We start from the raw sequence: 15,547 nt of genomic DNA, 5'->3' as shown, positions 1-15,547 counted from the left end.
TACATTAACGGGCACAGGCTGTTGGCTAATGTACCATGGTATACTGTTGACAACGTACTAATTCCTGTCAACGTAAAAGAGAAAAATCACTGGATTTTGGTTGTGATATCTTTCACTGACAGGTGTGCTCTCATACTTTGAAAAAATCATTCATTTTTCTACAAAATTTATATGTTTGTCTTTTTTGTATTTTTCCTTTTTACAAACAGGTCCATCTACGTATACAACTCATACCGAGCTGCAGGGCATGATGCTGTCGTTAGAGCCGGAATGAAAATGTTGGCTACTCTTGTCACGCACGATCTACAAATGACAGATTTCTATGAGAAGAAGGCGGATATAGATTTTGCCACTCATCCTTGTTACAGAAATAGAGAACAGACCGACAACTTTGACATTGTGAATGTAGACAATCTCCCGCAACAAGCTCCCGATAGCATGTAAGAATCTCTTCCAACAAAAAACACAATAAATACATCTATTTTTTTCTTGGGTTTTGATCAGTAAAGTTTTTGATCATTTTTTTCAGGGATTGTGGTGTGTATGTGGCAGCCTTTGCTGAATACTTGAGCTCAAGTGAAGTCATCCCAACCGAATTCGATGCAAAGTGGCACCGTATGAGATACGGTGCCCTTTTATGCGACTATGCATGGGATAAGTCAAACAACAATGCATCAAGTGATAACGAGCAGCCTCCAAGACCAATTAGACCGGCCATTGATTACGATGCAGTTGATAAAGAGGATCTTGATTAGGCCACCAAGTCTTTTGTGTTTTTCATTTTCATGTTGAACAATAGCGTAGTTGGTTGCGACTTTTGTTGCTGTTTTTTCATTTTGGACATATCGTTTCATGTGCAGTAATGTTTTTTAGGATGATTAATGTTGAACACCACCTTATGGTTTTTATATTGTTGTTTCTTTCAAGTATGTTATTTTTTCAATGTATAAATTCCATTTTTCATTTTCTGTGAAATGTATTCATTTAACAAAGTAGTATATCTAACCAGTTAAATACAGTCGAAATATACATAAAATATATCTGAGATATATTACATAAGTCCATTTTTTAATGTACAGTGTGTTACAAAAGTTAAAATTTCATCTAAATACACTTCAAATATATGAAAAAAATATATGAAATATAGTTAACAGTAAACCAGAATAAGATTTATCTACCAGATCAGACAAAATGCAACTAAAATATAGCCCAAATATATACGAAATACAAATATTAAAGCATAATTCCAAAACAAAAGGCCAAATCAGTTTACATAGAGTAGACTTTCCAAATCCCATTAAACCACCAATATAGCATAACATCTAAAATCATCGGATGTTCAACCATGTGAAATACAATCATACTAAAATAACAGAAATTTAAAGTAGAATTGTCTTAACAAATAAAATCAAAATGGACTTATTTATTCTTCTTATTGAGGGGCGGATTATCACACGAACGCCTGTTATGACCAAGACGTCCACATTTACCGCAAGCATTCCTGCGTTTACCAATCATCAACTCCTGTAATGGCTTGTCCCTCTTCTTTTTTGGCCTCCCAGGGGGTCTCTTATAGATCGGTGGCATAACAACTTCATCTGATACACTTTTAGGAACATTCCACTCGGTCTCATCGGGAAGAGGATCAACCGGCACATCATATGTGTTCACAACTGTTTTTGGCTTGAATAATTCCGAACAATATGCATCAGCAGTCAAATTTTTATTCTTCAATACTGCCCATGCATGAGAACACGGTATCTCGTCCAGTTGGAACATCCTGCAGCTGCAAGTTTTCTTCTTCAAATCGATTATGAAACGCCTCGGTCCATCATTCATATATTTGTGTAAACATATTCGGTTGACGCTTCAACCCGAGAACCATTTAACCAATAAACAAGCATTAACCTGAGCAGTTTTACCATATTGGAAATATAGATAAATATACATTAGATATAGTAAAATATAGATTAAAATTTTGTGTTGCAACCAAAGATACCCTCATTCGTATTGATTTGTACTCGTTGATCGACAACATCTCTTGATACCGCCTCATCAGTGTTGTGAATGTGTAGGTACCATTTTTTCTATTTGTGCAATTCCATCTACCAAACATCTTCCTCACTTCTTCAAGGAAATCAAAAATATGTAACTCTCTTGCAGCAACCAGTTTTCCATTAATACATTCGGCTATATTCGAAGTCATTGTCCATCCTCTGTTAACAGGTGAATAAAGCCTAGACCATTTATCCCTTCCAGCATCTTCTAGGTATCGTTTTACCCGAATATCAACATTCCCAATCTTCTCCATCAATTTATCGAACTCATCTCGTCTCGTATGCCTTCGCCGGTGAATAAAATATAGGACTCAACACCTCACTGTTTGTTGTGTATTGCTTTGTCACATTTTTCCACAAATGCCATATACAAGCCAAATGAGGAACAGTAGGATACACCTTAGAAACTGCGTGTATTATGCTTTCATGTCGGTCGGACACGACACACATATTTTTCCTAACACCATAAGCTTGCTTGAACAGTTCAAAGAACCACGTCCAGGACTTATTATTCTCAGAATCTATCACACCATACGCTAGTGGTAGGATATTACCTACAAAATTCAGTGTATATTTATAAGATAATCAACACATATTCTAACTGAATTTTGATCTCACAATGTGTTTTTAGCAACATTATTGTTAAAACAACAGTATATATTTACAATATATTCACCACATATTTACAGTGTATTTCAGCATATATTATTCACAAATTAACACTAGCAATATATCGAGTATGTTTTTAGCGACTTTATTTGCAAATCAATAGCATATTGTTGTATTTATAAAAAAAAAATTCATACAATAGAATTACACATACCTGCTCCATCCAAAGTACTTGCCGACACAAATGTACCATTATACGTTGATTTAAGGTGTGCACCATCCACTACAACTATTGGTCTACAACACTCGAACCCCTTTATGAATGCTTTGAGTGCTACAAACAAATACATAAACTCATTTTCGGTGATTTATGCATTTTAACAAGCGATCCAGATACGTTTTATCAAGGATGTATATATACGCCGGCAACTTCTTGTATGAATAAAGTTGGGTCACCTCTGAAATCTTTTATAGCCTTCTCTCTAGCTCTCCATGCCATCATATAAGAAACATCTACGCCAAATTCATTTTTGACATCGTCTTTTATATCCCCAGGTGTGACCTTCCTTTTATGGTTAGTTATTTTCGCCTTGACAACCGCTTCTCCAATAAACCAACTTGTTGCTTGTCGTTGCGAATACACCTTGTCCTTCAACGGACATGTATGTTCGTCATCGAAAAATCTAACCCTGAACATTTCAGAATCCCCAATTCTCGACGCTCTGAACTTCCATTTACATTCCGGCGACCAACATGCCAGAGTATAGCTACATCATACAATGCAAATAGTACATTCTATATCAATTAAATACAGTAGAAATATACAAAAAATATATCATAAATATATTGCATCAGACTTTTTGTAATAAAAAATTTGGTTAAACAAGTTAACAAATCATCTAAATATAGTACAAATATAACAAAAATACATCTGCACTTTCAGTTACCAGAATACATTTAGAAAGACATACCTTATAGCATTCGATCTCTCTGTTTTGAAATTGAATCTTCCACGAATTGCATATTTCGTCATCACAATTTTCAAAGTTTCCTTATCCTGGTAAATTTGATCGACAAAAACTCCTTTCGCTTCCGGTTTCGAAATTACCAAATTGTTATCATTCTCAAACAAAAGAACAGCCTTTCCTGTAGAATCACAAACTTCCATACCATCCCGATTCTCGCTATATCCAATTTGCAAGACATCATCTCCAATAATACGATTTCTAGCTGCATCATCTTCAACATCAAAATCATGAATACTAACGCACATTGGATACATCCCCAAAACTCTGTTTTCTCTCTTAAGCTCAACGTACACACGAACTCCCATATCGTTGTGTATTTCAATTGGTTGAAAATCGCCTTCAACAGTATATTTTATTGAAATAGTTTCCTGACAGTATCCACGCCTAATTGATTTGTAATCGTAGAAACTAACTCATCGTAATTGCAATTATCAGTCAATACAACAACATCAATTTTGTAATTCACAAAACAGTTCTGATCGTTCCAAAAACCAGAATGACGGATCAACGCAGTTACGCTAGTCATTATCCTGTTGTTTTCGAATACAGCAATGTGTTATATTCAATTTAGCTGATAAAATTATATGTTGAATCTATGAATCTGAGTTTTCGTATATTCAAAAATTAAGAAAAGGCGAAAAAATAAAAAGGTTGCAGTGAAAACATTGTTACCTCAATTATGAACTCAACTTGAATTCGATATTTCAACAGATGAAATCAAATATATATTCGTCGTTCTAATCGAGCTCTGTTCCTTTGGTTTGATATTGTTATTTTTCAAAGATTTTTGATGAACTAATCGTTGAATCTTTTATTTTTGGTTAAAAATATGAATGTACTTTTTTGAATTCAATTTTTTTTTGAATTTGTTAGCTGTTTGAATGCGATATGGGATCAGATATGGAATGGGAGGATATTTGCGTGAATCAGGGAACAATAAAACTGATTTTAATTTAAATTGGAACAGATTTTGTTTCCATAAATATAGCAATTTCAGTTAGCCCAGCGTCTGTATTTCCGCTATATTTGCACTATATTTTAGTATACCATCGCTAGCTAAATATAGAGAGATCTAGCTACGAATTGTAAATATATAACATGTAGTTATAGGTTGTTAGAAGGAGCTAACAACTTGTTTAGCGATGGTAGAAGACAAAAAATTAGCTTTTACAAATTAATAGCCAGCAAGTTCAATTCCTACTACATTAATAAATCTATATCATCCATGCACCTACACCTTTTAAAAAGGGGGAAAATAGAAGAAAAGATAAGAAGGAAAACCATCTGGCTACTAGATTGCAGATTCCCCCAATCAATATGTGCATCTTGCACATATCCTATATTCTACTTAAGCTCAAGCAAGGTTGAAATTTTTCCAGCAATGAAATTCTTTAGGCAATAAAAATTCAGAAAAAGGAAATGCAGAATTCTCCCATCATCCCCTTTTTAGTTTAAATTTCACTTGGGATTAATCTATCTATCTATATTATTATTTAAAAACATGACTATAAATGTTGGTTGATCAAAATAACCTTTAAATATTAAACAACTTTTATACCCTTACTAAACTCTAATAATCCTATTTACGTTTGAAAATACTAGGAACTTTAATCAAAACCCTTCCTCTAATTCTATGATAACTCACGTTTGGAAAAATAGAATCAAAAGCATTCCTCAAATTTAGGTTCACTGCTATCCTAATTCTTTTTTAAAAACACATGTTTTAGTTGATTTTTTTGCTGTCCGCGCGATATTCGGTTCCTCAATTATGAGAGATTCAACTTTTTTGTTAATTCATGTAGGAAAAAATAGGCCTAAGTACTTCTATAAAAGAAGTCATTGTACCACATTATCTATCATAAACTTTTTAGGGAGAGAAATTTCTCAACGAGAAGTAGTGTATGATGCCCATTTTGTGAATATAAAAGTCGAATAACAAGAAAAAAGAGATATATTAGATGCTTTCTGTAAGTGTTAAGCATTCGTCTTTAAAATTTTGTCTTATTCATTATAGAAAATTAAATAATTTATTTCATGTATTGATACCTAACAATATTTATGGAAGAATTATAGCTGCTGCTTCTTGAGTTTTTCTTCACCTTGTCAGTGCCGATGAGCATCCTTTGAGAAGGTATAACTAAGTTGTTGGATAATATATAAATTTACTTTAGATTACTACCTAATTATAGTTCGGGTACTTTACTAATCGTCTTTTGATTCAAAGCACTTGCTAATAATTGAGATGATATTAACGTGCGAGGCACGTTCGTAGAGACTAGTATTATTTTAAAAGCATGAATATAAATGTGGTTGACCAAAAGAACCTTTAAATATTAAATGACTTCTATACCCTTTTAATCTAATTCTACTATATTTCTATTGACTATTTTGGTCTATAAAAAAAGTGTCACAATTAAAAATAGAGTTTAAAGCAAATACTATTTCTAATTTTCGGTTTCAAATCAAATTAGTTAAAGAATTGCTATCACATTCAGATTAGGAAGCATCAAACGAATGCTTATTTCCCTTGAAGTAATTGTTTGATTGAAAGTTGTCTGTGCACGTTAGAATTTTAAGTCTTACAAAGAAAATAAGTAGGTAATTATTAGACCATAATTTGATAGGCTTAGGTATTTTTAAATTACTTTATATGTGTGGTCTTAAAAGATAGAATAAGAGTCATTAAACCAAAGTAAAGTAACTGATGGGGGGTGATGTCACGTTTTAGTATAAAAATAGGGATGAATTGCTTAAATGCTTAAGAGCATATATTCCAGAGTAGTTGTTGTTGTTGATTTTTTTTTTTTTAAAAATTTTTTAAATTGAAAAGTTTGTTAATTTGAAATACTTATATCTGAAAATAAAACTTAGTTTTGAAGAAACAACTAAATAAGTTCTCTAGAAAATAAAAGGCTAGATTTGACTAAATTTTTGTTTAAAAAGATAATCACATGTTGGTCCAAAATTTTATTGTTGAACTTGTCTGAAATTTTAAAACTAATCAAGTCTCCTCCCTTTTGTTGAAGTTGTGAAGTCAAATTTACACCTTTTTTTTTTTTTTTCATCAAATCATATTTACACTTAGCCTTGTGAGTTGTATCGTTTTCGTATGTTTCTAGACGCTCTTCTGGTATTATTGTGCTTTGGTTCTTGCAGAAATTCCTTTGCTAATGATAAATTTTTATACAATAAAATATTATAACTGAAAAACACGGTAACTTACATGTGAGTGCAAGAAACCCAAAACTTCCTACAATAATTTGTTGGTTAATGTACAAATTTACTTTAGATTACTATCTAATTATAATTTTATACTTTATAAACCGTCTTTTGATTCAAAGCACTTGCTAACATACCATTATAAAATTGATAAATATAAAAGAGCAGGCTCTATCAACAAAAAATAGCTTCACAAGGGCAATGCCAAAAGATAGATTAGACTCTTATCCAAAGCTTATAATCCACTTTCTACACAGAAAGATTCAAATTATAATCAACAGTACCATGAGGAAAACACTCCTAATAATATCAACAAAGAGTCCAGATTACTTCAGAAGCTTTAATCAACATGTAACGCTTAGTCTAAATAGTAAAAAAAATAAATTAATTTCAATCAAGCACAACTAGCTTTTGATACTCTTCACCAGAAATTGCTGCTTCCATAATATCTTCAGGATTAAAGTCCCTTTCTTCCAAGAACAAAGTCAGCAAATTCTTCGAAAAACCGCTCACTAATGCAACTCCTTTCTGGTTTGCTGGCACAGGCGTAGCCCTCGAGTCTCTCAAATTCCAAAACACTATCTCCGGGACACAATTCCCGTAACCCTTTTTCTCAAATTTCCTAACAATTGTCTGATAATCCGTCTCCCATGGATTCGCGGATGCCTGATCAAACTCCATGTCACTGAAAACAAACACTTTCTTGATCATCTCATCCTCCTTTAAATTCCCTTTGACAGCCACTTTTAGTATTAAATCAAACACCTTTTGAAAATCAGTGTTCATGCCCCATTCCATATTTCTCACAAACCCAACCTTCGACCTCAAATCATCCCCTTCAACAAGTTGTAGTTTCGGGTTCGCGCTAAACGTTATCAACTTGCCTTTCCAGGGCTCTACACTTAACTCGGACACGAGAACGCCTAGTGCCACGGACACCTCGATTGGAGTACCGTACATGCTTCCGGACACATCACAAATAGCAAGACAATTTTTCAACTTGCCCTTTTTAGACAAGTCATCCACCATTCTCTTCCATTGCAACTCAGCAACTTGACCCCCATCATCCGTGTCGTTTAGCGCTTCAATTATCTCATGTGGTAGCAATGCACCAGCAGCAATGTTAGCTTTCCCCTGTTTAACTTTCTCAAGATATTCTTTAAATCTTTCTTCATCGTGTTTTAAAAACTTGTCTTTATACATCTTCATAGCGACTGATGCAACCCTATTGTAAGGAATCGAATGCCAGTCATTTCGCCCGATATAAACCTCTGGCAACTCCAGAGCTTTGCGTAGGGGGACGAGAACTTGCTTCCTCAATCGATCCCTCACTCTGTACGCGTAATGTGCATCCTCAATCCCTTCATATTCGGAGTATAATTCCTTTGGAAAAACCTTCCTTGCAATTGTTTCGCATAAAAGTGTTCGCTTATCAAAAGATGAATCTAAAGAAGGACACCATTTGGCTGCAAGACTAATATCTGTCAATTTCCCGGTTTCCAACAATTCAAGATCCAACTTCAAACAATTCGCAAAAAGATCAGATACGCGATCGTGCAAGTATTTATAATCAGGATCAAGCCTATATCTATCAACAGCCTTTCTCGCCATATCAATTTTCTTCTGCTCTCTTTCCATCCTCGCTTTTTGTTTCTCAATTTCGACTTTATTTTCTTCTTTAAGTCCACCAAATGGCCTCCATCCTCTTTTCTCCTCTGCCACATGAGTTTTAAATCTCTTCACATTTTTACTTCTTCCACTTCTTGTTTTCCTTTCTTTTTTCGCCTTTTTTCGCACGTCAGCTCCTTCAAGTAACCTATACAAAATCTCAGGCAAATCTTTAAAATACCCGAAATCCGCGAGGGACTCTACGTTACATGCAAGGGTTTTCGGGTGGAATTGATGAAGCCATAATGCAGCAGTGTAATAACCTTCTTTATCAGATTTGCCTGTACCACGAACACCGCGTAAATTGCATATAAGTTTAAGGGCAGTTAGTGAATTATGATCCCATGCATGTTGTAAGTATTTTGTGAGGGATTTTTGGGGTGTATCAGGGACAACATGGAAGAAAAAATCTAAACAAGGGTTGTTTGTAGAAAGATATGTTGCTGACATATTTTCAGTGTAGCCCATATTAGGGGGATTTTGTGGTTTTGTGGAGTTGAAATTTGCAACCATTAAGTCCACGAAGGGATTGGTAATAGTGGAAACTAATTGTTGAATTTTTTTGCCATGGATTTCTGGAGGACCAACAAGAGAAGTCATTGTTGTTATTTTATTTCAGTAAGTGTAACCGGATTGAAACATAGTTTTATAGGACAAAATATGCTTGCTGACCAAGTATTTGCTTTTTTAAAAGAGAAAAAAGTAATCCTTGGTGGCCAAGTATTTGATCTCCATTAAAGTTGACATTTAGGTCGGTTGAGAATTGAATTTTATAAAATCGGTTGCGGAAATTTGGAGGAGATTAAACGATATCCTAATTGAAAGGGATATTTGTGACACCGCAATCTTTGTTTAATTTGCAGTTATTTGTGTTTATAAAATTACTAGTTTCGGTGCACCCGCTTTGCGCGCATGTACCTCATTAAACACTATATAGAAAAGAAAAATTGGACTTAGATACGAATTTCGTCACTAATTCATCCCTAACTTGCTCATAAATAATTTATTTTTAATAATTTGTTATCAATCGTCTCTAAATTGGATCAGCAACAAACTTTTCTCTGTAACTTTTCGTCGATAATTCTTTTTTATTTAGCAGTGAAATAACTTAATGTGTAAAAGAATATTGAGAATAGAAATCGATTATTTATCAACATTCTAAGAAAATAAAAATGTAAAATCATACTTGACTTTAAAATTCTAAATGTTATTTTATATTTTTAAAAATATTTAAATTTTCTATTATATATTGTTTTTTGTGGGTGACCGACTTGTAGAAGTTATAGTGCTATATGGAATTGTCTTTGGAATTTGATAGGAAAAGTATTAGCATAATGTAATTAATTAGTAGTACTATTCACGCCTTAAAGTGTTAATTTTAAAAGGGAATCCGTAAGAACTTTAAACTTTTGGTAATTTTCTTTTCGTTTCTTGTTATTTTATCCTTTTAATATTGTGAATCATTATTATTATGCCTCATTCCCAAATAAGTAAAAATTTGCTATATAAATTCTTTTCCATTTAAGTTCAACCAATATGTTATCGGCGTATCTAAATAATTAAATACTAATATATAGTACAAGCAAACCTCTCTATAACAATGTTGTTAGCTAGGTTCGAAATCTTTTGGCTGCTATAGTAAATGGTTTTTATACACCTATAACAACATTGACATTCAAATAATATTTCGCTGTTATAAAAAAATCAACACTGATCTAAAAAAATTGCAAAACGTTCGAGACTACTTTCTTCCTCCGTCTCTTTTTAACACCTTCACTCACACCCTGGTGCGTGTCTATAGATCAAGGCAACATATAACTAAATCACCTCAAATAACCTCTTACTTTATACTCAATGCTTATTACTTTGCACCTTTTGGTGAATGTGATCACTTTAAATTTGACTAATCTTGTATGACCACACATCCATATTAGGATCCACATATCTGCATACATCTTGTGGATATGTTGGACTTGAACGCAGGGGTGGAGCCACATAGGGCCGAAGGGGGTTAAACCCCCTCGGTTGAATTTTTTTTTGTTACAGGTGACAAATTATCTAAATTCTAAAAGTTTAGCAATAAAATAATTGGTAAGCAAGAATTGTCTTATTTGTTTTCAGGGTGCTTTTTTAATCATTATACCCAAATTTCATATATTTCTTATATAACTATACCTAGTCTACGTCGGATTTAACGGGTGCTAGAGCACCACTAAATTATACATAGGTCCGCCCCTGCATAAAGCAACACTGTGTGCTTTTAATCATGTACACATTGATTATTTTAAAAAAGCATGTCTACACATTAGCATTTATAATGGACTTGGATTTTGAATTACATCAAAGATACAAAAACATATGACCAGCTAACTATATTTGTTTAACTAGTCTGAAGCTTGTCACAGCAGGTAATTTCACTTCAGGAAAACTTAAAAATAAAAAATGATCGAAATAAGGTGGGACTACTAATCATTTTGCTTACTCTGAAGTGTAGCATTAGATAGAGGTAATATTACACAAACACACACACACACCCACCCAGTCCCCATGAAAAGGTTTATGGTTACTTTAAAGATTACATCAATATCTTCAAATATAATAACTTACAGCTACATAGGTGACAAATGCATACAGGCAAGGTTAGGGTTACTAAATTTATCATGTTGCAAAAGGTTAACAGGAGAGACTCCTCAGCTGCTGTAATCGAGAGATTTTATTGAGGAGGCTAGAAAGTAGTAAGTGCATTTCCATGTACATTAGTAAAAGTAAATGCACGAATTAGAAGACTTGGTGGCAAAAAGCATAAGGTGAAGAGAGATAGTGTGCTTTGTAACTCTAAGTTTTGTTGGTAAAACTGTGGTCAGAACCATAGGAAATAGAAATCAAAAATTGGAAAAACCAGAAACTTAAAAAAAAAAGAAACTGTGTTAATTTGGGAAAAATTTCAGAAACAAAGAAATATCCGAGACCACAGAATTCACTGTGTGTCCTTAAGGAATTTAATTCCCTCACTGTACCCGAGGTTATGGATTACTTCCTCCCAGGAGAAAACGGACATACCTATCGCAGGAGTAGCGGTACCTCAAACGCCTACGACTTCGACGAACTCAAATTGGGCAACGAATCACACACAGACTCGATAGTTTTATTTCAGGAAAAGAATACAGAATTTGCAATGTAGATAGTTTTATTTCAGGAAAAGAATGCAGAATTTGCAATGCAGAAATTTTTTTCAGAAATTTAATTAATTACCAATTAATAATTTTCGGCGGAAATAAAAAATAATTTCAGAAAATGAAGATTAAAGTTAAATAAATTTGGTCCAAAAAGATTATCAATCAAATCATCTGACCGAAGCCGAAGCCGAAGCCGAGCGACGACGACGGCGCGAGGGGAGTCCCTCTTCTCAACCCTTTAAGAGCTAGAAGAAGTGCTTTCTAATATAAGCACATAATTCTACCACCAATGTGGTACAAAGCTCCTTTTCAAAGGAACTTTGCTTTAAACTTCATTTTCCTTCCATTGTCTTTTTTTTCCCTCAATTTCTCATTCACACCAGCTTAGCTAGCTTCAATCATTAACTAGCTTTAACAAGTTTGTCTGTATTCTTACGCAGAAATATAATGAAGTAATTCTTTTCCAGCTTTTCGATCTTATTTTACCGCATACAACTAGAACATGCCAAAGGTTCTTTGGAATTTGACTAGCTAAGAAGTGTGATAAAGGTTTTTAGAGAAGTATAGAAAGACATAACTCTCCAAGGTTATCCAAGCAGATTTATTCAATTTGAACTTAACTCGTGTGAGTTAAGTTTCTTCCTATGACAGACAATTTTTCTGCCTAGCTCCATAAACATTTTAATTTTATCCCAAGCATACTAAACATTTTGGCAATGGACATCCTATAGAACATCTGATCAAGCAAATAACATGTCATTTGTTGTTAGCTTTAAACTTCACGACAACATCAACAGGACAAAGGAAATTAAAGAATCTTTACATAAACCAAGTCCACCTTTAATAAATTGGATCAGTAGAAACAGATTGTAGTTTGCTAAGCTTGCAAGAAAATATACAAGCACATAAGATGGAAGCAATACTACCAATCTATGAAATTATCGAGATCAGTTCACAAGATGAACTTGAAGTTCATACATAGTGAACCGAGATCGAGAGAATTAGCTTGGAAGAGAAGAGAGGAATTTTGTTATTCATTCAATTGAGTTAGTTACAAATGAGTGGGATATAAGGTGAAGTAAGATGCCACCTGTAAACAGCTGGCAACTCACCACACATGAACACCACAACAACTAACCGACTGTAACTAACTTTTGAACTAATAAGTGCACTCCCTGATATATACTCGATATACATCATATTCCAACACTTCCCTTCAAGCTGGTGGGTGAAAAATATCAAGAACTCCTAGTTTCTCCCAAGGCCTTGGTAAGCAAGTGCAACTTTGTGTTGAGATATGTGGGATGAATCAGTCCACTTTTGTACCTTTCTCTAACAAAATGACAATCAATCTCAATGTGTTTGGTCCTTTCATGAAATATGGGGTTAGCTGCTATTTGGATAGCTACTTTACTATCATTCAAAACCTGTATTGGTAGAGAGACTGAAACTTGCAAATCCTTGAGTAAGCCCAGCAACCAAACAACTTCTGAAACTGCTGAGGCCATTGACCTGTGTTCTGCTTCTATTGAGCTTTTGCTAACTGTATGTTGCTTCTTATACTTCCATGACATTAATGAACCACCAAGTTGTATGGAAAAATCTGTAACTGATATCCCCCTAGTGTTGAGGCAGGAAGCCCAATCTAAGTCACAAATGTTACACTTTGAGAATTTCCGCGTCGACTACGTCGTAAGCAAACTAATGTAAGTCCAGAGAGGCTATGATACCCCTATCAGGTTAAAGAAAGACTTTTGACAATAATTAAGCATGTACCCTAAAGGTTTCGAGGCTAAGATAATCGAAGAAAGTACTTTTTGTGAAAGTTTGTTGACTGGGCAGAGATATGGCCCAACATACGGACCGTAAAAGTGACATACGGACCGTCTGTCATGTCTGAGAGGTGTAAAACAACATCAGAGAGTTGTGTAGAATTTTGGCCAACATACGGTTAGACATACGAACCGTAAGTATGACATACGAACCGTATGTCCATCGTAAGTTGCTGTCGGTGGAAAAGTTTCAAGTTACATATATTTGGCCCACTTCGTTTTTTTCTCATTTTTCTTCACCCACAGACCCCAAACACTCCCAAAAACCCACTTCTCTACACTCCATTTACATAAATCCAAGGCAAATCAAAGATCAACATCATTAATCCAAGGAAATCAAGTGCAAGGAAGCTCTTTAGGATTGCTAGAAGTCAAGAATTTCTTTGGATTGAAGCTAGGGTTTTTCCTCAAGTGAAGTAATTTCATCCAAACTTGCTCCTACCCAACCAAAGGTAAGTTTTATGATTCTTCCATATTATTTAGACTATTGAGGGGTTGAAAGACTTGGATTATGGAAGGAGGTAGAAGATGGGTTACAAATATGAGAATAGTGGTATTTGTGAGTAATAGATTAGTATGAGTCATGATTTTTCATATGATGTGATTATAAATATGTTATAAATGATATTAAGGACATGGGAGGAACATTATATGAGGATGAATGTAATATTGTATTATGACCATGGTTATGGATGCCCTTGAAAGGGAAGTAGGAGAATTGAATAATGTATGGTTGACGAAGATTGTTGAGTATGATATTATGAATATTGTTATTGATGTTTGGGAGTTGATATATGATATGGAGAACGTTGTATAAACAAAGGAGATGCTGCCCAATTTTCTCTAGCCTTAGTTTAAACATGCATATGTTATCGATTATCTAATATTAGTACGAACTCTTTTAAAGGTACGAACGTGAATATTGGAAGGGAACGTTCAAGTGATAAAGTAGCTAAACGAAAAGGTATGTGAAGATAGTCCCTTCTTTCTAAGGCATGATTCTTATGACATGGCTTCCCTTATCTCTCCATGAGTTTCTTACATTTCGAAAAATATGAGTCAACGTTATGCAGAGCTTCTTATGAGATAAAAGAATAAGGGATATGTTATGAATACGATAATGGTAACGATGAGCCTAAGTCTAGAGATTCTAAAGCCTATGATACGATATCTTCACGAAATTCATGCTACGAATATGACATGACATTCTACGAAGCTAATGATCCTTGTACGACTCCTTGATGTTATTCATTATTGCTAGACCCACCTTATGATGCTAGCCCCTTTTCCTTCCTAAGACATGACCCCTGTATTGTATCTCCCATGCATTCCATGATTATTAAGAGTTTTCTTATGAGCCAGAGATGAGATATGTTCTATGATAATGGTGATGATTCCATAGTGGTCAAACTACATACGACACTCACAACGCACCTAAGCCCAGCAACACTAGAGACCCACAACTTTCATGAATCTTGCGGTATAAATAATAGTGATCTTTATAATGGTAATTCCTATGTTGTGACCCCACGCTTGTGTTCCACATTGTCCTTACTCCTAAAATGTTAGGCCTCCATGATTCTTAAGGCCATCATGATAATGTTGAGGAATGTTCTTCATGATAAAGATTACGATGGTAATTCCCCTCCCAGTGATACCCAAAGACTAAAGTTGCACATGTCCTCATGGGATGATTGAGCTTACCGTATGAGTCTCCGTCACCTTCATGATAGTTGGCCTTGTCTTATGTTATCGTTTTCTTCAAAAGTGAGACATGACAGTAATGACGATCATGATAGCGAAAATGATTGTGCTTTCCAGGGGATATAGAAGCATAATTCCCTTATTACGAATTCAGTTAAAATGTGCAAATGTACTACTTTCCTAAGAAAAGCTAGAGTTTGCGACTTCCAGACTCTTAAGATGATATTGATAAAAGACTTCCGTAGTGATGGCAA

At 34.4% G+C, this 15,547-nt stretch overlaps 4 protein-coding genes across 4 annotated transcripts; all 4 read right to left on the bottom strand.

Moving 5' to 3' along the window:
- Window positions 1-1,419: 1,419 nt before the first annotated feature.
- On the bottom strand, window positions 1,420-1,839 carry LOC132034647 (uncharacterized). The gene has a single exon (XM_059425030.1). It carries the CDS (start codon window positions 1,837-1,839, stop codon window positions 1,420-1,422), a length of 420 nt encoding a protein of 139 aa, XP_059281013.1.
- Window positions 1,840-1,869: 30 nt separating this feature from the next.
- LOC132034646 (uncharacterized) lies at window positions 1,870-2,311 on the bottom strand. The gene is made up of 2 exons (XM_059425029.1): window positions 2,000-2,311; window positions 1,870-1,908 (listed from the first exon to the last, which is right to left on the bottom strand). Exons 1-2 carry the CDS (start codon window positions 2,309-2,311, stop codon window positions 1,870-1,872), a joined length of 351 nt encoding a protein of 116 aa, XP_059281012.1.
- A 13-nt stretch (window positions 2,312-2,324) lies between these two features.
- LOC132034645 (uncharacterized) lies at window positions 2,325-3,999 on the bottom strand. Its single transcript, XM_059425028.1, has 4 exons — window positions 3,638-3,999; window positions 3,123-3,433; window positions 2,881-3,000; window positions 2,325-2,611 (listed from the first exon to the last, which is right to left on the bottom strand). Exons 1-4 carry the CDS (start codon window positions 3,997-3,999, stop codon window positions 2,325-2,327), a joined length of 1,080 nt encoding a protein of 359 aa, XP_059281011.1.
- Window positions 4,000-7,060: 3,061 nt separating this feature from the next.
- LOC132032592 (uncharacterized) lies at window positions 7,061-9,183 on the bottom strand. The gene has a single exon (XM_059422231.1). It carries the CDS (start codon window positions 9,179-9,181, stop codon window positions 7,304-7,306), a length of 1,878 nt encoding a protein of 625 aa, XP_059278214.1. The 5' UTR covers window positions 9,182-9,183; the 3' UTR covers window positions 7,061-7,303.
- Between the last annotated feature and the right edge of the window lie 6,364 nt (window positions 9,184-15,547).

Source organism: Lycium ferocissimum, chromosome 10, assembly GCF_029784015.1.
Source record: "Lycium ferocissimum isolate CSIRO_LF1 chromosome 10, AGI_CSIRO_Lferr_CH_V1, whole genome shotgun sequence".
Lineage (NCBI taxonomy): Eukaryota > Viridiplantae > Streptophyta > Magnoliopsida > Solanales > Solanaceae > Lycium > Lycium ferocissimum.
This window is presented reverse-complemented; position numbering and strand designations above follow the sequence as displayed.

What these genes read in the sequence shown, in the direction of transcription:
- LOC132034647 (XM_059425030.1), bottom strand. Translation starts at nt 1,839, where the DNA reads ATGAATGATGGACCGAGGCGTTTCATAATCGATTTGAAGAAGAAAACT.
- LOC132032592 (XM_059422231.1), bottom strand. Translation starts at nt 9,181, where the DNA reads ATGACTTCTCTTGTTGGTCCTCCAGAAATCCATGGCAAAAAAATTCAA.
- LOC132034645 (XM_059425028.1), bottom strand. Translation starts at nt 3,999, where the DNA reads ATGGGAGTTCGTGTGTACGTTGAGCTTAAGAGAGAAAACAGAGTTTTG. An exon ending in GGCTATAAAAGATTTCAGAG is followed by an intron (nt 3,001 to 3,122) that starts GTGACCCAACTT and finishes ATTTGTTTGTAG; the next exon opens with CACTCAAAGCATTCATAAAG. An exon ending in AAGTACTTTGGATGGAGCAG is followed by an intron (nt 2,612 to 2,880) that starts GTATGTGTAATT and finishes TGAATTTTGTAG; the next exon opens with GTAATATCCTACCACTAGCG.
- LOC132034646 (XM_059425029.1), bottom strand. Translation starts at nt 2,311, where the DNA reads ATGGAGAAGATTGGGAATGTTGATATTCGGGTAAAACGATACCTAGAA. An exon ending in ACAAATCAATACGAATGAGG is followed by an intron (nt 1,909 to 1,999) that starts GTATCTTTGGTT and finishes AAAACTGCTCAG; the next exon opens with GTTAATGCTTGTTTATTGGT.